At 42.0% G+C, this 22389-nt stretch overlaps 1 protein-coding gene across 1 annotated transcript in view; it reads right to left on the reverse strand.

Annotated features, from left to right (window-relative positions):
• Positions 1-22389, reverse strand: part of RIC3 (RIC3 acetylcholine receptor chaperone) — a 40052-nt gene that overhangs the window by 9756 nt on the left and 7907 nt on the right. The window contains 3 exon segments of the mRNA XM_043973340.1: positions 8947-9040; positions 11575-11653; positions 13685-13905. Of these exon segments, the coding sequence (XP_043829275.1) occupies positions 8947-9040; positions 11575-11653; positions 13685-13905 (394 nt within the window).

Here is a 22389-nt window from a genome sequence, read left to right on the forward strand (position 1 = left end):
GGGTAGCACTGAATGTCACTGGAGAAGCCCAAGAACTAAAGGGGAAACACTGTGGAGTACATTTGGGTGAAAATCAGTAGGGGGAAGGAGAGAAACGATCGTATCATCAGAGTGTGACTGCATGGACATTACTGCCTGGGTTTTCAAGAAACAGATCACAAACCAGCAGAGGAACATAACCCAGTAACAATGGGCAGCTTCACTTATCCGGATGTCTGCTGGAGCCCTCCCTTTCCAAAAGCATGGCAGCTAATAATCTCCTGACTTGCCTTGTATTGGAATTAAGATGCCAAGATTCAATGGCTGACTTGATGTGAAGGGCAAAAGCTAAGGACTCATCAGGATGGGGTAGAGTTCTGATGAGTCCTGCTGGCCCCCAGGTCCTGCCTTGGTTTGGATACTGGGTCAGAATAGCTGAGTGGTCCGGATGCACAGGGAAGAGCTCTCGGCAATGCCCCAAACCCCTGCAGGGAGTAGCTCACCCCATAGTCCACAGCATCGCCATCTTGTGATTTCTTCAGCCCGTGGGGGCCTATGGAGAAAGGATAGGGACTGTATGTTGTTGTTATCGCTTGGTCATGTACAAGCTGTGTGCATGTCTTTAAAGGGCTTGCCAGACAAAGAGTCTGCCTGAACAGAGTAGAGGGCAGTGAGTCAAGTCAGCAACAGGATAGGACATAGTAGATGTGTCACTAGACTCAGTGGGCTCCACCCATATCCATCCTTCCTAATGGTGGTTAGTGGTATGTGTATGTGTGTGTGTGTGGGGGGGGGGTAGGTGGGAGAGATTAGGATCACTGCAGGCTGGGAGGAGTTCTAGACTTAGTACAGAGAAAGGTCAGAAGGCTGCATTTCAGTATAGGCAAGGACGCAGGGCGGTCTCCTAAAAAGTACCTTTGGTGGTTATTCTTGCCACAACCCCAGGCCCAGAAGCACATGAGATTGGGACATGGGCAGGTAAGCCTCAGAAGTGTTGCCAGCCTTTGTGACTTGGGTGGGGGTATCTCACAGAGAGATCTCTGTTCTGTAACCCTACTGAAATGTCTATACAAGGCATTTACTTTTTAAAACATTTTTAAAAAATCCAAGCTTAATAAACATGAACCAAGATGACCGCTTTCATATACACAAGCAGAAAGGAGGGATTATAGATGAAACTGCAACATTCTATTATATAAAGCTCGATTCTCTTTTTAAGTACATAATAAATTCATCATGGTGCTTTCAAAATTGTCCTCCTTGTCTGGATTCCTTCTGACTTGTCTTCTTTTATCTTGTTAGCATTTCAAAATGTTTCCTTCCTTCCTTCTTTCCTTCCTTCCTTCTTTCTTCCTTCTTCCTCTCCCTCTCTCTGCCCCCCTCTCCAACCCTATTTCCTTCTTTGCCTCCCTCACCATTGAGAAGAAAAACAAAAGCCACTGTAACAAATATGCGTAATCAAACAAAACAAATTACCACACTGGCTGGATACAAAAATAAATAGCCCGTCGTCTTGGTCAGGAGCCTTACTTTCTCTTTCTCTGGCACTACCTGTTTCCATCATCATCACTTCTCCTGCAATACTGCAAAAGCCTCCTTTGAAAGTAACTCTCGGCAGCTAGGTGGCACAGTGGATAAAGCACCAGCCCTGGATTCAGGAGGACCTGAGTTCAAATTTGACCTCAGACACTTGACACTTACTAGCTGTGTGACCCTGGGCAAGTCACTTAACCTTCATTGCCCTGCCCCCCCCAAAAAAGTAACTCTCTTTAGACCTCTCCTTACTTGGACATTAAATTCCTATAATTTCTATCTTCTTCCTACTTTCAAAAAAACTGCACTAATGATTATACAAAAATATAAATATGGAACTTAAACCATTTCTGCTGAACATAATTACAGTTGTCTGTGTGTCCCTCATGTAGATTCATAAATTTCTAAGATTAGAAGGGACCATAGCAATCAAGCCTATCATTTTAAAGATGAGAAAAGTGAGGGCCTTAGAGGGAGGAAGGTGCTTGACCCAGGTAAAGCATCCTGCATTATACAGGGACTTCTGCTTTTAGAAGCAGTAAGTTTGAAGGCAGCTTGTGTTTTGGAGACCACATCTGATGATAGATCCCATTCCGTAATTAGGCACAATTATGAATGCATGGACTGTTGCCTTTATCTGGATGTTTGCAGAAATCATCACACAATGGAGTAATGATGTGGAGAGAGAAGTCCAGCTGTGTCAATCAGTCTTCTCATGAGCAGACCAGTGAAGTACAAAGTGGTGAAAGGGAAGTGGGGAACTTCCTGTGAAGATGGTAATCAGAGCTTACATTTACCAAAGATTTCACTCAAGCCCTTTCACAAGAGCCCCACATGGAAGGGATTACCATTCCCATTTGACAGATGAGGGAACGGAGGCCTTGGCCAGTGAGGTGGCTAGATCATGGTCCAGCACTTTTTGCCGATCTCTGCCTCTTGGTAACAGTTAAGATAAACCAAAGCACACGCTCTCAGTCGTGACAGAATGCTGAACCCAGAATCTGCAGCATGCTCTCACTCTGGGAAACAGTGCTGCCCTAGGGCCTCCTCTCCAGCCATGGACTGGGGGAAGAGAGGGAAGCACCATTCAAACTCCCCGTGGGTATCCTGTGACTGGCCCCTCTGGCTTCTCCACTGGGGCGTGGATCTGCTCTGTAAGAATGTCTGAGTCCAGAATGGGTGGGCCAGAAAATTTTCTTCTTCAGCTCTTATTTCCATTGCACCAAGTGGATTGCCTTTCCCTTTTACATTTATCCTATTTATCTGTTGTGACAGAAAGCAGTATGTACCACCTATTCATTTATTCTTCTGTGAAGATGCGGTATGATGAGATCCTACGTGGTCCTATTGGTTATTCTGTCGATCAGATCTCTCTCATTAGGCACATCTCCTATGCTTGGAGGGTAGGCAAAGAAGGGTCTTTAATTTATAGCCTGTCTGGATATACTCACAATCCTTTGAAGTCCCTACACTGATGTTCCCTCCATAATAACAAGGTTTATGCTTGAAATTCCAGAAATGTTCCATTTCAGAAACTGATGTTAACCTGGAGATGGATTAAGGGTTTTTTTATATCATCTAATAATACTTTTCAGACTTAAGACAGCTTTTTGCCTGTGAGCTCTAAAGCTCTGTACAAGTTTTTAAATAATGAAGCCTCGGCAAACTCTTAAAAGATCGGTATTGTGCAGCCTGTAGCTGAGCTAAGGCAGAGTCTGCTTAAGTGAATAGCCCTGGGACACAACAACTAAGTAGAACAACTTAGAAATGGGAGCCCAGGTGTACTAATTTCTATTTTTATGATACATGGATCTATCCCTCATTACCCTCTATGTTATCTAGTGAAAATCAGCCTCTTCATCAAAAAAGCTTGGCCCAGAGCACGAAGTACATGAAAGAAAATGTGATGGCTCCCCCCCTCCCAGATCACACAATGGTGGTCTTTGCCACCTCTCTGAGACTCAGAGTTCTCATCTGTCAAGTGAGAAAAAAAAAAGAATTCAGCTTTCTTCACAGGATTGTTCTGAGACTTCAAGGAGGCTTTCTATCCATAAAGTATTTATATTACATAAGTTTCTATTAGTGTTGCTAGAGTATCCCAGGGCAGCTAGGTGGCTCAGGATAGAGCCCCAGGCCTGGAGTCAGGAAGACCTGAGTTCAAATCTGGCCTCAGACACTTACTAGCTGTGTGATCCTGGGCAAGTCACTCTACCCTATTTGAGTCAGTTTCCTCATCTGTAAAATGAGCTGAAGAAGGAAATGGCAACCCACTCCAGTATCTTTGCCAAGAAAACTCCAAATGGGGTCATGGAGAATTGGACACAACTGAACAAGAGACTACTCCAACCTACTGTATTTCGATGATCTGCTATAGACCTAAGCTTCCCCTGTTGCCTTCTTACCCCCATTATCTGATGGTTTCTGTGAATGTCTGGTTAGTGAACATACCCCATGTGCTCAGGGCTCTGCTAATGATCTACCTTCTGCTGTCCCTTTTAGCTAGACTGTAAGATGCCCATGTCAGAGCATAAGGGCAAATGAAAAAGCTTCTCCAGACTTGATCTTTTACCCAGTGTTTGACCCAGAACTCTTGTCAAAGAAGACACTTAGTAAGGGCTGAATGGACTTTTATGTAAGGTTGACAAACTTACTTCTTCTAAAAGCTGGCTCACCTACATAATGCAGTTCATTATTATATGGGCTGGGAGATCGGCCTGGTCCTACTCTGAAAATACATGCACAACGAGTCTTTAAAATGGAACATTATTCTTGTTTTGCAATACTAGAAAGTGTTCCAATAACACACATTATGCTTAATTCTTCCTTTAGGCATCTATGTCTCAAGTTTTTCAAAGCACTTCAAATCATCTCTTCATCTTTCATTTCACCAATTCCTAAAAATGTCCTTAACATTCAAGCTTATTACTAAGTTTATCAGTAACACCATGACATTTTTATAAGTAAAATATGTGTGTATTTGAGGAAATAGCTTTGTAAATCTCATAGAAATGCATTAATAGCAAGCCAATGGATATCTGGTAAACCTTTTTTTTTCCCAGGACAATGAGGGTTAAATGACTTGCCCAGGGTCACACAGCTAGTAAGTGTCAAGTGTGTGAGGCTGGATTTGAACTCAGGTCCTCCTGAATTCAAGGCCAGTGCTTTATCCACTGTGCCACCTAGCTGCCCCCTCTGGCAAACCTTTTAACAAAGATTCAACACGTTTTGTGTGGGCCAGAGTAAGACTTCAAAAAGAAAGTTGCTTGCATCAAGACTTAAGAACCATTCATTCAAAGAATCATAGAATGATGATAGCTGACATTTATGGAGCGAGATAAGCCTTACAAGATGTCCTACATGCATCACTTCATTTGATACCGGCAACAACTCTCTGAGAAAGGTAATGTACCGTCCTCCCAGTCACCCAGGCTTGAAACCTCAGCATCAACCTTGACGCCTCACCCTCCTTCACCCCATACATCCAATTGGTTGCCAGCTCTTGTCATTTATATCCCCACTACATCTTCTGCATGTGTTCCCCTCTCTCCACTTACAAGGTCACCATTGTAGGTAAAGGCATCATCACCTTTGCCTGAACTGTTACATGAGCTTCCTAATGGCTCTCTGGTCTCCCTGTTTCCACTCTCTCCCTTTTCCAACGGTTCTTCACTCAGCTGCCAAAGCAATTTTACCAAAGCAAAGGTCTGGCCATGTCACACCCCTCCACAATAAACTTCCATGGCACATTATTAACTCTAGGATCAAATGTAAATGCATGCATTTAGCAATTAAAACCCTTCACAGCCTGGCCCCAACCCAATTTTCCAGAAATTACATTTTACTCCTCTTCATGCTCCCTATGATCCAATCAAAACAGAGTCCTGACTGTTCCTCATGCCTTAAATTTCATTTCCCATCTCCATACCTTTGAACTAGCTAACCCCCTGCCCAGAATGTACTCCCTCCTTACCTATGCCTCTTGGGTTACCTAGTCTTCTTAAAGATATAGTTTAAGGGCTACTTTTTAAAAATAGCTGAGGCTTTTTCTGATTCCCTCTGCTATTGATGCCTCTCTATTATCCTGTACACCTATCTATCTATATTTCTATACATGTGTGTATAGATATACATCACATACTTTTGTATGTAAGTACACCTTTCCTCCCTTATGATAATAATAATAATAATAATAATAATAATGGTGATGATGGTGCCAATGATAATAATAAACACTGATATTGTGCTTAGGATATGTCAGGCACTATGCTAAGTGCTTTATAATCACAACCTCTTCCTCATGACAACCTTGGGAGATGGGTACATATGGGGCATCTAAGGCAGACAGAAGTGCAGTGACTCACCCAGCTGTGGCATAGCTAGCAAGTGTCTGGGGCTGGATTTGAATGCAGGTCTTCCTGATTCCAGGCCCAGCACTCTGGCCACTGCACCATCCAGCTACCCTTTAGAATGTAAGCTCTCTGAAGGCAAAGACTGTTTCATTTCCTGGCATCCTCAGCACCTAGCGCAAGCTCAGTCAGTACCTGGCACACAGCAGGCATTTAATAAATGCTTGTTGATTACCCCCCCCCATTTTATAATGGAGGAAACTTAGGCCAAGGTTACACAAATACCAAATAGTGGACCTAGGATCTGAACCCAAGTTTTCTGACCCCCATGTCCAGTGTTCTCACTACGAAGCCATTGACTATTATCTGATGACTAGAAGAGACCTTAGAGAATTCAGTTCAACCCACCCATGACATGACTCCTTCTACTGACATCCTTCACGAATCCTCTTCTTGAACAATTTCAGTGACACAGAATCCACTGTCCCATAAGACTTCCCATTCCATTGCAGACATTTCTATTTGTGGGCAGCTCCTTCTTGTGTATCAAATAAGACCATATGTGTAAAGTGCCTGTACATAATAGGTGATTAATAAATGCTTATTTCCTTTCTTCTTTTCCCTCTTTATACCAGGCTTAAATCTGCCTTCCTGTAGGTCTACATATTTATTCTAGTTCTGCCATCCAGGGCCAAGCCCCTACCTCCCCACCCTGCCAAGTCCTCCTTCTAATTGACAACCCTTCACATGTTTCAAGATAACAATCCAATTTCTCCCAAGTCTTCTCACTGTCAGGCAAAATGTGCCCAGTTCCTTTAACCAGTCTTCCTATGAAATGGCTTCTAAGGGATTGCTTCTCACGCAGTGGCTATAGATGCGGGCCTGAATTAAAATCTATCCTCAAACACTTACTAGCTGTGTGACCCTGGGCAAGTCACTGTACTCTGTTTGCCTCAGTTTCCTCATCTATAAAATGAGCTAGAGAAAGAAATGGCAAACCCCATCCAGTATCTCTGCCAAGAAAACCCCAAATGGGGTCATAAAGAGTTGGACAGGACTGAAAAGGACTGAACAACAACAAATCTGAAAATGGAGCAGCCAGGGGCAGCTAAGTGATGCTGTGGATAAAGCACCAGCCCTGGAGTTAGGAGGACCTGAGTTCAAATCTGACCTCAGATACTTACTAGCTGTGTGACCCAGGACAAGTTGCTTAATCCTAATGGAAGGAAGGAAGGAAATGGATTAACCTGAAATAAATGCAATACACCAGGCCTAGTCTGATCCAGGTAGAAAATAATATAGGAGCAGAAGCCAGGTGAGTGCTGAATTAAAACCCTTGCCTCTTCTTCCCCATCAACTGATGCTCTAGCCAAGTCTCATTCATTCTACTACTGTGCAGTTTTCTGACACTGATGTAATAAACCAGAGAGTGGAGTCCTTTTACCTTCTCCTCAAGCAAAAAGACCAGCTCAAATGTAACTCGCCCAGTTAGTGTTAATCTCCCAAGGAAAGATCAACAGGGGGCAATGCCCTCCACTCACTGGAAAGGCTGCCTTGGCTCCTAAGCCTTTTGTGTTATGGAAGGGTTCTCAGGTAGAAACCACAGTCATCTGTGGCATCCCACCAACACTTCTGCCACTAACCATGATGGCAAGCTGCTACTTTGCGGCATCTCTTGGCCCTCGCTAGCTCCTTGTTATACGGTTTGGGTGGCCTAATCACTCTCACCATTCAACAAGTATTTACCAAATACTTATTATGCGCCTATTAGGGAGTTGTCGCTCCATAAAATATGAACACCTTTGTCCTGCATGAATAATGGAGAGCACCATACTAAATTATATAGAAAACACTAAATGTTGCCCCTTTCAGATATCCAAGCAATTGTCTTCTCTGGCTTTTAACTATCTAACTCACTTATCAGGATTTATTTACTAATAACTAACAGTTTGCAGTGATATACTTGCTTCTTTGATGTATATGCTTCCTTTCCATGCTGAGAGTGGAAATGATGGGCTGGTGCAATCCAAGTTTGAGTCTTAATTGCCCCAAATGTTTATTGTTTAATACCCAACCCAGAGATGTGATTTACTTGTGTGTGTTCTATTCCTGATTTTTATACACATCAGGGAATTTCCATTCCAGTAACAGCTCCCAGAGAGGTTTAAACATTATAATTGTTCTGTTCACATTTTAAAGTTATGTTTTCCATCAAGCTGAGGACGACTGATATTACAAACCCAAGAGCATTTCACTGGCTTTTCCTGCCTAGCAGCATTTCCCTTTCATATAATAGAAACACAAACCATATTTCACGAAGAATTCTTCAATAATTCAGCAACATTTCTGGCACAGGGATGTATCATTTCAATAACCCTTAGCAGGTTGCTACAGAACAATGCACTACTTTATTTTAAAAATACATCAAGGTAGGCAATTTTATAGCAGTATGTTCTTTCTGCAGAACATAACTGTTTAGACCTAACAATACCGGACTATTCAGTTATCAAAGAAAAACACACACAACCTCCTCAAGTAGTTTTTTTCCCCATCTTTATTAGCAAATTGGGTTTGCTAGTAAAATTGGCAGGAACTAGCTTACTTTGATCAGATAACAATAGGATCCTAGGCCAAAATAAAACTTGACAGGAAGACTGAAGTAAGATGAAGCGAATCAGTATCTTTTTCTGAAAGAACAAGCATGTCTCTATCTTATTGTGCCAGGCTACCAGTCAAATTAAATCACTATGACCACCACTGTATCTTACCCCTACTGATAAAAGAAGATTGGAAATGATTTTGCTTCTGAGGTAGGCATAATGAACAGTTCTATATTGGGGCGGGGGGGGGGGGATCACACTTCTAGTCCCCATTAAGAGCTTGACCATCTTTTTTCCTCTTTCAGAATTGTAGTTCCATTTACAAATATGAGACATTAAATGAGAAATGAGGTAGAACTGGACAGATAAGATGGCATACATAGAAAAGGAAAATTGTAAAAAGCTGTGCTCTCAAAGCATTCTGGGTGGAATTCTGAGTATACTCTCTAACAGGGAAGACGGTGAAGTTCTATTTTATGAAAACCTACCTCTCATAGTTTGGTCCCACTCGGTTGATTAACTTTTCCATGGCTTCTTCTGTCTCCCTCAGTTTCTCTTGGAGCTGAGCAAGCTCATAATTGGCTGAAAACAAACAAGAACCCAATTGGCACAGACAATTCTGTAAGCCCATTTCTGCAACCTATCTGCCACATTCCTCTGTAATCTGGTTTGGGTCTAAAGTTCCAGGCAAGCCGCTGAAAGAGCCGGGAGTGTGTCAGGCTAAGCAGGCACAGTCTCTTGTTGACTAATTCTCATGCCAAAAAGAAGGAACAGGGATTTGAGGAGGACCGAAATGGTTAACAAGTTATGAGCCGATATGTATATATATATGATGCCTGGGGCTGCAAACATACCACTAAAAAGAAAGCCTTGGGGTATCTGAGGGGAAAGGCAGGGGGCAGCCTTCTCTCTGACCCATGGCACAAACTGTTCCTGAGGCTTGGGCACAACCCTGTCCAGTTCTTTAGGATGGACACTAAGGCCCCTAAATGAGCGATGTTCTCCTGAGGCCTGAATGTGATATTTATCACAAAGATATGTGACATTGAACACTAATGGCAACGTTTCTCCAAGGAAGGTGAAAGTACAGTGCTCCTTGAATCAAGAGAATTAAAAATATAACAACACGAGTTGTTAAATAACCTGTAAATGAAATGAAATACTATTGACTGAATAGATGTCAGGGTTTTATCTGTGCCCAGGATGCCTTTGTAGATGATTAATTTAGATCTTCATGAAGATAAGGACTATTTTAGGCACCTTTAGCAGTTCTGAAACACACCTTTATGTTATTAGCTAATGTCTGTAAGGTGCTTGGGAAGCAGGAAAGTGCCACATAAGTGCTGTGTGGGTTTTTTCCCTAATTTTCTGTACAAAATCAGTCAACCGAAATGGGGGACAAAAAGCAGATACAAAATGGCATTTCCATTATAATAAAAACAGCTGCTCTTATGTATTAATTTGATTTCCTCTCCCTGTTTAAGTGCATTATGAGATATGGAATGAGGTCTGCTACCCCTTCCAGAGCCCATAAATCTTTTAAAAATTATTTTTGAGTGCATTTCCATCAAGGCTGGTTAAACAATTAAACCTCCATTGAGGGTGTGAAAATGTCACAGATTTCTCTCATAATACTCTTCCATGAATGTTTAAGTTTGTAGAATGAAGTTAGAATGTGATAAGGAACTTCTCTCTTAAGAGAGAATCCATAAGGAAAAAACACAATAAAATGGCACACTTATCAGAGAAAAGACAGGCAATGGTTGCTAGTACTTTTCGACTCTTCATTGGTCTGCAGTGCCTAGGCTCAAAAACCTTCAATGGCTCCCCAGTGCTTGTAAGATAAAGTCTAAATACCTTGCAAGCTCTGGTCACTGTAGAGGCACATCCTCCATAATCCCCACCAACCCTTCCCACCTTTTCTTCTATTTCTGCTCAAAGTGTACCTTCCAGTCAAGTGGGTCTATACTGCCTGTGTCTTTGCTCAGGTTGCTCCTTCTACCTGTCATGGCTACCTCCCTTCTCTCTTGTCTCTCCAAATCTCTCCCTCTTCGCACACTGCACAAATTCTCACAAGTCAGTTCACATTTTACTTCCCCCATGACCACATGAACTAGAAGTGATTTCTCCCCACCTCAACTTCCACAGCTTGTAAGATCCATAAAGTTCATCCATCACTGGCTACCTTTTGTGGTTACTTATCTTTTGGGATGTACATGTCTCCTCTCCTCCAATTACAAGCTTCTCGTGTAGGAATGCTGTTAGCTGCCAGACTTAGGCTTAAGTCTGGGCTCTGTTGCCCATGGCTAGCTCTGTAACCCCTGTCAAGTCTCCTTCCCTCTCTGCCCTCCAACTCCCTCATTTGCAAAATGAGGATAAGACTTTCTTCACTGGATGTCTGTGAGAAAAATACTTTACAAACTTTAAAGCACTATAAAAACATGACCTATTGCTGCTTTAAAAGTCTAACGCCTGGTACCATGCTGGGGCTCAGTAAACACTGAGTGATAAGAATAAGAAGTGTTAGATGTTATTTAATTAATTAATTTTTTTGCGGGGCAATGAAGGTTAAGTGACTTGCCCAGGGTCACACAGCTAGTGTCAAGTATCTGAGGCTGGATTTGAACTCAGGTCCTCCTGAATCCAGGGCCAGTGCTTTATTCACTGAGCCACCTAGCTGCCCCATTAGATGTTATTTTTAACGCTGACACTAATGAATGTGCTGACTTGACCATTTCCTGCCTTGGTTTTGCCCACCTGTAAAAGGGTGGTATTTCTTAACAGCAGATTTGAAACTTTCAAATGAGTGACCCTTTCCAAATGTGAAGTCATGACTTGCAATAAATTCAGAGGTAACTCTTTTAGAAAGCAAAGTGACAGCAATCTGCTTTGTGTCCCTCTAGTCCGTGGTGATAATCTAACATCAATATAGGCACCGTGCTTTCCCTTGGAGAGTTCAGAGCTAAACTTCAGGAGACTGCAGGTAATGATCATTTTAGATTAACATGGAGCATCCTTTGGGAAAACACACCATTTCCTGTGGGTGGTAGCCCACACCAGCCATATCACTGTTCAAATTTCTAACACGTTTTTGTCCCCTTAGAAATAATACTTACTGATCTTCCTAGTTGGATTTCCATGGAGAGCAGTGGCAGATTTCCGTTCCTCTGCAGTCGTTTTCCCCTTGGAAGAGAGCTGAGAATTGAAGGGGTTACAATGACCAATCCAAAGTTCAAAGGCACCGGACACAGAATTATTAAGGAAAAAGAAATGGAAGGCTTGGGAGCCCAAGGGTAAGCCAGGCATTCAATTAAAATAGCAACATGATTAGAAGAAACTCCAGAGGTTCCTCCCCTCTCTCTTCCAAAACAAGGCCTTAAAATCAGAGCAACTAAATGATGGGGGGAAGGAAGAGGCAGAAGCAGAATGTTGGACTAAATCATCTTTAACTTTTCCTCAAGCACTAAATCCTGTGACCCTATGGGAAGCATCATAAAATAAAAGGTTTCCTTTTTTTCCCTCTTAGTTAAGTTAGGAAAAGAAAAAGTGCATAAAGGCAATTTATAGGACTTCCTCAGTAGTTTTCCGGCAGGATCATTGTGAGAGAGCCTGGCAGGAAGGAGCTAGATGCACTCTTCCCAGAAGCTGACAAAGCCGGCTGAAATACCTGTGATGTAGATGGTGATGATCCACAGTGTTTTATGGCCTCCAGGCCTGGGAAGACCCTGCTTGGAGGCTGAGTGTTATTTAGAAGGGTCCATTTTAAAGGACACAAAGGCATGTTGGCAAAGGTCATGTTTTAGGTTCGGTAAGGGGCATTCTATCTTGGACTAACTGTTAGGGATGTGGTGGACAATGAAATAAAATGAGCCCTGTCAGCCCCTGGGAAGAAAGGTACCATGTGATTACAAAGTGGTGTTATTTCAATTAGGATCTAGTCCCCCTGTGACTGTTTTTCTGAGAAAAAGGAACATGGAGAGCTCAGGGTCAGTTGTGGCAATAACAAGTTCTCCTAAGTCCTTTTGAGGGATCTTCCTCTTTGGAAGGAAAAAGACTGTGGGTTAAATTCTGGGCTTTGGCACTTTTATAGGCCTTCTACTGAACTATAAGGAAAGCAAAAAGGAAAGAGATTTCATCAGAGAAAGAAAAAATAGAGTCGTTAAGCTATGGCTGTGCATGTTTAGGACCCAACAGGTGAAATTCGTGGATGCATTTTAGATTTTCAGATACCAAGTGCAGAAAACCAGCCCAAATTATTAGATCCACCAGGGGCTGGGGGGAGGCACAATATAAGACTCTTGATGTCTAGTAAATTAAAATAAAAAGCTGAATCTTAGAGTGAATAAATGAGATCCCTGAGCAACTGAACTTTAGAGAGAATTTCTACTCCCTTCTTGTCTTGTCTGTTTGATGTAGTGGGAGGTATGCTGGTCTTAGAACAGAAAAAAACCTGGGTTTGAAACCTGGCTCTGGGCCCACAGAAGTCATTTTTGACCCTCCAGTTATTTGTCAAATGGGTATAAAACTTGTGTTAACTCTCTCACAAGGTAGTTGTGAATATATATATATGTATGTGTATGCGTATGTATATGTGTATATATACACACATATCATTTCACTTAGGTACCTTAGTCCTCTGTTAGGCCAGAGTATGTGGCTCCTCTAAACTTGGGTTTCTGAAGTGCTTGTTTCTAGTATTTATATTGGAGGTTTGTGGGATTTTTAAACCTGGCAGCTTCGTACCACAACAGAGAATGTGATGCGATGTTCTTGACCTAAAAATGGGTACTAGAAGAAGTACCCCAGCACTTTATTTTCTCATTCTTTGTCTGGCTTATCAGCTAAAGGATTTTTGGAGAAAAATAAAAGTCTTTAACAAAGACCTCACTAAACAAAATTTTACTGTTATCTTGGCATGTAATTTTATTGGTGTAGCAAACTCACAATGAAGCAATGTCCTCTACCAATGGAGAGGCAACTCTCCTGTAGGTAAGCAGGCAAGAGAGTGGCATAAGGGATGTAGAAGTGACTACTCAGGCTCATCTAGCCAGAATGCATCAGAGGCTGACCTTGAGCTAAGGTCTTCCTGACCCTGAGACCAGACTTCTTGCCAGTACACAGCACTGCCTTTCTTGTGGGGAATGAAAAATGATCCTCAAAGTCTGGATATAACTGATGTCAATGAGCTTTCCTGAAGTTAAGAAGGATGAAATAGGTTCCACTTACCTTAAACAGAATGTACAAGATGTAGAGAAGAATTCCAAAACCATAGATGGGAATAATCTGTCCCATAAGGCCTCTTCCACCACCACCTCCCACACTGCCACCAGATCCCTTGGTTTTTGCAATTGCCTCTGCAAGGTGAGATCTGGGGAAATGGGCACCAGCAGCCGGACCATCGGATGGCATCTGGTGGTGCATCATTGGCGGAAATCGACCCATCTTTCCTGAGGAAAGAAATGAATCATCCTTTGTTCCTTCTGTTGCCAGAACTAGCACTTGGTGAAAAGCTAACTTTACAAAACAGTTAATACTTTCAAACTGTTTCTCATGAGTTCTCAGTGATCTAGTAACAAGGACAAAAAGGCAACTTTCTCACAGTATCACCTGGATTGGCAGGAATTGGGTGAGAGGCAACTGACATCTTCCCCCTCTTTTCATGCACTCCCATCTCCTCCTATAGCTTTGGCACCCCCCCCCCCACTGAGGGAAGACTCAAGATCCTATGGGCGAGCTCCAAGGGGGAGCCTTCTTTTGGTCCTGGAGATCAACCATAAATACTTAATCATTTCTGCTCCCTCTCCAAAAGCCAAATTCCTCTATAAACACTGATTTCAATCTGCCTTCTAAATAAAGAATTAGGTGATATGGCTATTGGACATTAGGGCAGCAAACAAAGGCTTAATTTGGTACTTTATTTAATAGTTAGTCCCACTCTTCCAAAGGTGGAAGGAACAAAGAGGAGAAAATTCTGTTCTGGATCTGATTCTCACTAAAAGGGAGGATTTGGTTGCTGGGGTGAAAATGATGGGAATCTTTTGGGAAAATGAACATTCCTTTCCAGGGCCTGTGAAGGAGAGGAGAGCAAGGCATAATCTGACATGTTTTCTCGTTTTCAGGATGTCCCTTCTAGCACAGGAGAGATAGAAAACTCTCAAGAATGAAATTCTTTTTTTTTTTTTTTTTGGTGAGGCAATTGGGGTTAGGTGACTTGCCCAGGGTCACACAGCTAGTAAGTGTTAAGCATCTGAGGCCGATTTGAACTCAGATCCTCCTGACTCCAAGGCTGGTGCTCTATCCACTGCGCCACCTAGATGCCCAAGAATGAAATTCTAAAGATGCAAAGGGAAATAATTCCAAGAAGGAGGAAAAATGGAATGATCTGAAAAGACTGATGCAGATTCACAGGGAACTCCTCAACCAACTTAGATTTTTGAAGATGTGTACCAAAAATGGAAGCAAATAGAGGGAACAAAGGATGAATACAAAAACATCAACACGGTACTACAAGAATAGAATTTGGACATAGAAAATGGTCAGTTTTGTTAAGGGGAAAAAAAGTCCTTCCATTGAAGTTTAAGCAGCTAATTGGTGTTAGTCATCCTGTTTCAGTGTATACGATCTCTATGTTCCAGGATGCAACATAAAATTCTTTTTTGCATCAGGATCAATGCAAAACATTGATGCAACGCATCATGAAAAGAAAGTTTGTATTTAATGAGAAGGTGGTTTTCACTGTACTTTTGGGTATTTTTTGGAAAAGCTATTACATTTGGAACTATTCTGAAGCTGTTAATATTTTTAAAAAATAAAACATTGCAGGTTTCACATGGTCAACAAAAAGAAGAGAGTTTGAAGTGCTAAACTTCACAAGGAACTCAGGCTGGCAAGGAAATTGAATGAGAACAAAAATGTTGTGTTGTTATATTTTGGAGAAAAAAGGAGTATTACAAAAAAAGATAGGACCATGACTTGGAGATTTCAATGGTCAACAAAAAGAGTAGTTCATATAAGAATCCAAGTCATTCCCCAATTGAGAAATGGTCAAAGGATATGAACAGGCAGTTTTCTGATGAAGAAATAAAAGCTATCCATTCCCATATGAAAACATGCTCTAAATCACTAATGATTAGAGAGATGCAAATTAAAACAATTCTGAGATACCACCTGACACCTGTCAGATTGGCTAATATGACAAAAAAGGAAAATAATAAATGTTGGAGAAGCTATGGAAAAATCGGAACACTGATGTATTGTTGGTGGAGCTGTGAACTGATCCAACCATTCTGGAGAGCAATTTGGAATTATGCCCAAAGGGCTATAAAGCTGTGCATACCCTTTGACCCAGCAATACCACTTTTGAATCTTTTTCCCAAGGAGATCATAGAAAAGGGAAAAGGACCCACATGTTCAAAAATATTTATAGCTGCTCTTTTTGTGGTGGCAAGGAATTGGAAATTGAGGGGGTTGCCCATCAGTTGGGGAATGGCTGAACAAGTTGTGGTATATGAATGTAATGGAATTCTATTGTGCTGTGAGAAATGATGAGCAGGAGAAGTTCAGAGAAGCCTGGAAGGACTTGCATGAACTGATGATGAGTGAGACGAGCAGAACCAGAAGAACATTATACACAGTATTATCAACATTATGTGTTGATCAGCTGTGATAGACTGGATTCTTCTCACCAATACAATGGTACAAGAAAGTTCCAGGGGACTCATGATGGAAAAGGCTCTCCAAATGCAGGAAAAAAGAACTATGGAATATGGATGATGATTGAACAATAATAGTTCTTTTGGTTTTGGTGCTGTTGTTTTTCTATTTCTTCATTGCTCTGATTCTTCTCTTATAGCATGACTGATGCAGAAATGTGTTTAATGTTGTTATGTATGTGTATATCTGTATGTATATATATGTATTTGTATGTGTGTGTGTGTGTATATATATATATATATATAACCTATATCGGATTACTGGCTGTCTGGGGGAGGGGGGAAGGGAGGGAGAAAAAATTTGAAATTGGAAATCTTATGTAAATGAATGCTGAAAGCTATCTCTACATGTAACTGGAAAATAAGTTAAAAAAATAAAGGGGATCAACACACATACAAAAAAGAGTAGTTCGATTCCTATTTAGTGTCTATTTTCTCTACCACAGAAAATAATAATCTTAGCACTGAAAGGGCAGAACAAAAATGGCTAATAGGTAGATGATACTCAAGAGAAGAAGGAGACTATGAGGAAGTACCTAGCTGCCCTGGATTAATGCAAGTCATCTGGCCCAGATAAACTACATCCTTGAGTGCTGAAAGAATTATGATGGCTGAATCAGGAATATGTGAAAGATGTGGAAAACCAGAGTTACCAAAGGCAGAGGTTGTTCTGATTTTCTGAAAGAAGAAAAGTAAAAGAATAGAATCTGCAAACTATCAGTCAGAGAGCTTAACTTGGATTCCTGGGGAAATTTTTAAGCAGACCATGAAAGGGCTGGTTTGTGAACACCTTGGAGAAGTGCTCACAAAACCCATCAGCCGTCAGGAAGAGGCCATGCTGCACTAAACCGACTTCCTTTTCAGACAGCGCTATGAAACTGGCAGGCCAGGAGAATGGTATGGTTTGCCTAGAATTTAGCAAAGAATCTGAACAAGTATGTTATACTATTCTCATGGAGAGACATGTGGGTGATGTGACAGTACAACCCAATGGGTTAAGAAGGGATTGAATGGACAGACCCAAAGAATAGTCATTGATGATGCGTGTAGGGAATATGTCCTTTGGACTGCAGTCCTGTCGTCATGGAGATGGTTTTCCAAAGGGACTGGCAGTACTGGGACATTTTCCAGTTGGCTTAGTGTGATGTGTAAGTGAGATATAAATCAAGCCAATAAGCATTTATTAAGTGCTTACTACCTGCCAGTCACTGTGCTAAGCACAAGATGCATATGGGTGGTGGAAGACAGAGATGGTGGCTAGAGCCACAACAAAGCCACACCTGTTCTCCATCACTCATTGACCTTTTGATGACTCCTACAGTCATTAGATTTCAGCCTATTTAATTAGTCTGTACTGGGGATTTCAGGATATCACAGTACGGACGGCCAGGACTCTGTTGCTGACACATTCTGTTATCCAGGTCGCCCATGAAGCTGTAACAGAATAACACCAACGGGTCCTACATTGCTCTCCAGACCCCTATGTGACAACCTGTTGTGACTTTAAATGTCTGGCTTCCCTGAGCCGATAGAGAAAAGGAAGTTTATGATAAGAACATGAACTTCTGGGTTGATTCCGATGTAGCTAGATTCTCATGTAGACTGAAGAAAAAAGAAGACTCTAAGTTGAAATGGTGCTTTACCTAGCGGAGTTACAGCTATAAAGTGAGAAGGCTGTAATAAAAGATACTTGGGCCTAAAGCTCATTGGTTGTATTATGCCTTTACAAATTCCGTTTGACTAATTATAGAGAGGAAGCATAGCACAGTGGGTGGAGGTTTGGCCTCTGAGTCAACAAGACCTGGCTCTAACATCTGCTGACTGTGTGGCCATGGGGAAGGCACTGAACAGCAGGAAATTCTCTTGCTGAAAACTTACAATGTGCATTTGTGGATGGAGTTTCCTACAACACTGAAATCACAGGTCCGGACAACCCCCCCCCCCCCCGCCCAATATGAATTTGAAGTCTGCGTGAATGTTATTAGCATGGATCTACTGAAGAGAACTGCCAATGGGTGAGAGTGAGATGAGGTAAGACTTGATGAATAACCCTGGATACAGAGCCCAGGGCTGAAGTCTGACTCATAAAGACCCTTGAACCAGGGATACCATGTAGGGGCGATACACACCAAGGAGCTCACCAGCTTGCTCTATCTACACAATCATCCTCCACCTTACCTTTCCATTCTTATCTCACACTTCTCATGCACTCCACATGGACAAAACTAGACTACTCTCTGCCCCCAGAAAATGGCCTTGACCTTTCACTCACACTGATCTGTATACCCAGACAGGGTGAGAGAGTTAGAGCTGGAAGGTCAGCCAGTTCAACCACTTCATATCCTTACTGGATAACCTTCTGAGAAGACCTGCCAAATTCCTAACCTCAGGAGAAAATGGCCCCTTTTATTGTTGGAGCCACATACTCCGGTTTTTCATTATTCATTGAGCACACACATAATACACACATATAAGCACTGGCCTGCAGGACACCTTCTAGGTATGCAGTTTGTCTTATATCCTTACTAGCTTGTGAGATCCAGACGGGAGGGACTCTAGCTTATCTATCCTTTGCATCTTCTCTGATGCCTAACACAATACTCTGCATACAGTAGAAGTTTTACAAAATTTTGTGGCTTGTTAGATAATTTTAATGCACACTGCAAAGGCAAGAAAGGCTGTAGATACTAGGGCCAAAGGGAACCGAATGCTAGCTTTATGCTTTGGTGTTAGTGACTATGCCTCTTCAGAATTGCGAAGCTTGTATTGGTTCATTAAACAATACCATCTTGACCTTCAAAAGTGCCCAACTTATACTCAAGAAGTCCAGCAATTGATTTGGTTGTTCAAATTATTTTTTTACCATTTTTGGGAATGAAACATGAAGTTCATTTTACTGCAGCGTGGGCACTGTCTTCAAAGTCCCAACATAAAACAAAAAATCAAAAAATTACATCAAAGCATCACATTGTTGTCAAAGGACAAATTGTGCATTTATGGAACAGCTGAATGCTTAAGAATCTGGAGATAATCTTCCCAGGAGGCACTGAAAAGTCGAGAGTATTTTTGAGCACCTATGATCAGAGCATTGGATGAGGTCCTGTGGTGGGGGATAGGAGAGATGCAAAAAGAATAGAAAGCACTGTATAGGAAGCATGGTTCCTGCATGGGCTACCTTTTTTGTGGGGCTATGAGGGTTATGTGACTTGCCCAGGGTCACACAGCTAGTACATGTCAAGTGTCTGAGGCTGGATTTGAACTCAGGTCTTCCTGAATCCAGGGCTGGTGCTTTATCCACTGGGCTACCATTTTTAACAAGCAAACTATCCTGTTGCCTCAAGGAAGACAATAACATGGTCCAGTGAAAGCAATGGATTACACTTCAGGAGACCTGGCTTCTAGTCCCAGCTCTTCAACGTACCAGATAGGTGGGACCTTTCAGACAAGTCACTTCCCCTCTCTGAAACCCAGAATTCTCATCAATAAAATGTGGGAGATGAACCACATTTAGTCATCTCCAGTTTTATATTAACTGAATGTCCAGGTGCTGAATGGATGTAAAGCAGAAGAATTCTGTTAAGTGTGGTCAATCAAAGAATTCATGGAGGATTTACTATTTTTTTTTTGGTGAGGCAAATGGGGTTAAGTGACTTGCCCAGGATCACACAGCTAGTAACTGTCAAGGGTCTGAGGTCAAATTTGAACTCAGGTCCTCCTGAGTCCAGGGCCAGTGCTCTATCCACTGTACCACCTAGCTGCCCCCAAGGATATACTATTTTGAAATCTCATTTCTTTTTGGGATGTGGTTGCTAGACTGGTAGTTCAGGAAAGCAGGCAGCTTCATCTGGATTTTACAAAACCTTTTATGATATAATTGCGGACAAGATGATATGACAACAATTAAGTGGTTGAATGATCAGTTCCAGAGTATTGATTAATGAAACAAAGTAAACATGGGGGGGGGGGGTCTCCAGTGGCAAGAGTCAAAGTTCTTTCCTCAACCGAATTTTATTCAACACTTTTATCAGTAGTAGACTAAGATGTAGATAGCATATGTATTCAAACCTGAGATGACACAAAATTGGGAAAGATGCTTAGTACAATGAATGACAGAATCTGAATTCAGAAAATCTTGATAAACTGAAAGATGGATCAAATCTTCTATGAATGTGCAAGTAACTTGAGGGCAGGGATGGTTTTTCATTTTGTCCTCATGAGATACTGTGGAACAGTGTCTCGAACACAGGAGGGGTTTCATAAATGCTTGCTGAAGTGAACTGAATAGAAAACATAACAGATGTAAGCATAAAGTCTGCACTTAGGTTAAAAACAGTCCAACTGGACCAGGACAGAATGGAGAGGTGTGGCTAGACAGCAGTACATGTGAAAAAGACCTAGAGATTTGAGCTTCAATTGGGAGTTTTGACTGCAAGCTTAGTATGAGATACTGGTGTAGCGAAGGCTTTCCATGATTCCAGTTTTCAGAACAAGGGAGGTGATGGTTCTACTGTGCCCTCATCGGGACATATATGGGGTACTCTATTGGGTTCTGGCTGCCACAGCTTAAAAGCCATAGAAACCCAGCATGTGATACTGAAGGGGACTCAAAACCACATACGAGGACTGGGTGAGGTGGGAATGCTTAGCACAAGTAAAAGGGAGCTTGCCTCAGGAACCAAAGGATGAGTGTGCCTGTTTATACTCTGTCTGTCTCCCTGCCCCCAGGTTACACGAAGGTCTTTCTCTAAGATGGTTCATTTTATACTTCATGGATACCAGTTCAACACTCCTTGCTCATTACATGACTGGCCCACCTCCATTTCCAGGTATAGAAGAATATATGCACGACAAATATTTACTCACTCAAAACCACGACTGCATGCACAGTCTTCATTGAATCATTAATTCGATATTTATTATAAATTTTCCATGCTCACCAAACTATGCTGAACCATTGGACCACAGAATATAAAGTCCCTGTTCTTGGGAAGCTCACAAGGCTGCTGCTGGGAGACCAAATATACACAGATAAAACCTTGATGTGTGAGTAGTGTATGTACTCGAATGAATGGTATAAATAATAAGCGATGTAGGGGTTCAATTCAAGAAGCACTTAGGAAGACACTGTGCAAGCCACTGGAGTCAGTCCCATTGTGTTTGATTTCTCCGATTCCCTCAGTGCCTGCTTGAGGTTTTTATTTCTTCTTCTGTTCCTGCCGTAAAGGGTTATTCCACATAGCTATGTTGGTGTGTCTTTATACCGACCCCAGCGCAGTGGAAAGAGCACTAGGTTGATGATCTGGAGACCTGAGTGTAAGACCAGAAGAGCTAGCTCTGGCCTGGAACCCAGGCCAATCCTTAGTCTGAGGGAGGGGGTGAGTGGTGCCACTTTGTTTCCCCACACCAGATTCTAGTCCTAGTTTTGTCATAAATAGTGGTGTGATCCTGGGCAAGTCATTCCCCTCAATTTTCTTATCTGGTTTAGGTGATCTCAATGTCCCTCAATGTCCAGCTCTAAAATTCTACGATTCCATGAATCACTGGAGGCTTCTGGGCAGGGAGTGATCTACTGAAAGTGCTGTTTGAGGAAGCCTGCTCTTACATAAACAACCTGAGATATCCCTCTTCACGATACATATGGTCCACGTCATCGAGGAAGGCTGGAAACAAAGAGATCAGTGAGGTGGCTACTGTAAGGATTCAAGCGTGACAGGATGAGGGCTAGGGCAGTGACCTTGGAAACCAAAAGGGACAGATCTGAGAACCCATGCAGTGAAGCAGCAACATGAGTGGATTGGACATGGGGACAAAAATGCCTCCAAAATAGTGCCTCAAAGACCAGGAGGAGAGCGGTGCTATTTAAAGGTGTGATGAAGAAACCAGTAACTCATAACCATTTGAAGAAAAAAGGTTCCTCTGCAGCAAGGTGAAATATTGGACACATCTATGGCTGATCTGATCTGTTCAGATGCTGGTGGGAAGAGGTGGCAAGAAGGATAAGCAGCATCCATTGGGAAGTGCCTTGTTAGATTTGATGAATAGGAGGTTGAAGTAAGTACATGAGCCAAAATGTAGCTTTCAGAGGATGGGCTAGGTGGAGAGGAAGCAGAGAAAGCAAGTATGGATCAATCAAGAGGATACTATAAAGAGTAGGAGAGAGACAAGGGTGTTAGAAGGTACCAGAGGGATGAGCTGGATTTTCCAATTTAGATCTTCACT

The sequence above is a fragment of the Dromiciops gliroides genome, chromosome 6, assembly GCF_019393635.1.
Source record: "Dromiciops gliroides isolate mDroGli1 chromosome 6, mDroGli1.pri, whole genome shotgun sequence".
NCBI classification, from domain to species: Eukaryota; Metazoa; Chordata; class Mammalia; order Microbiotheria; family Microbiotheriidae; genus Dromiciops; species Dromiciops gliroides.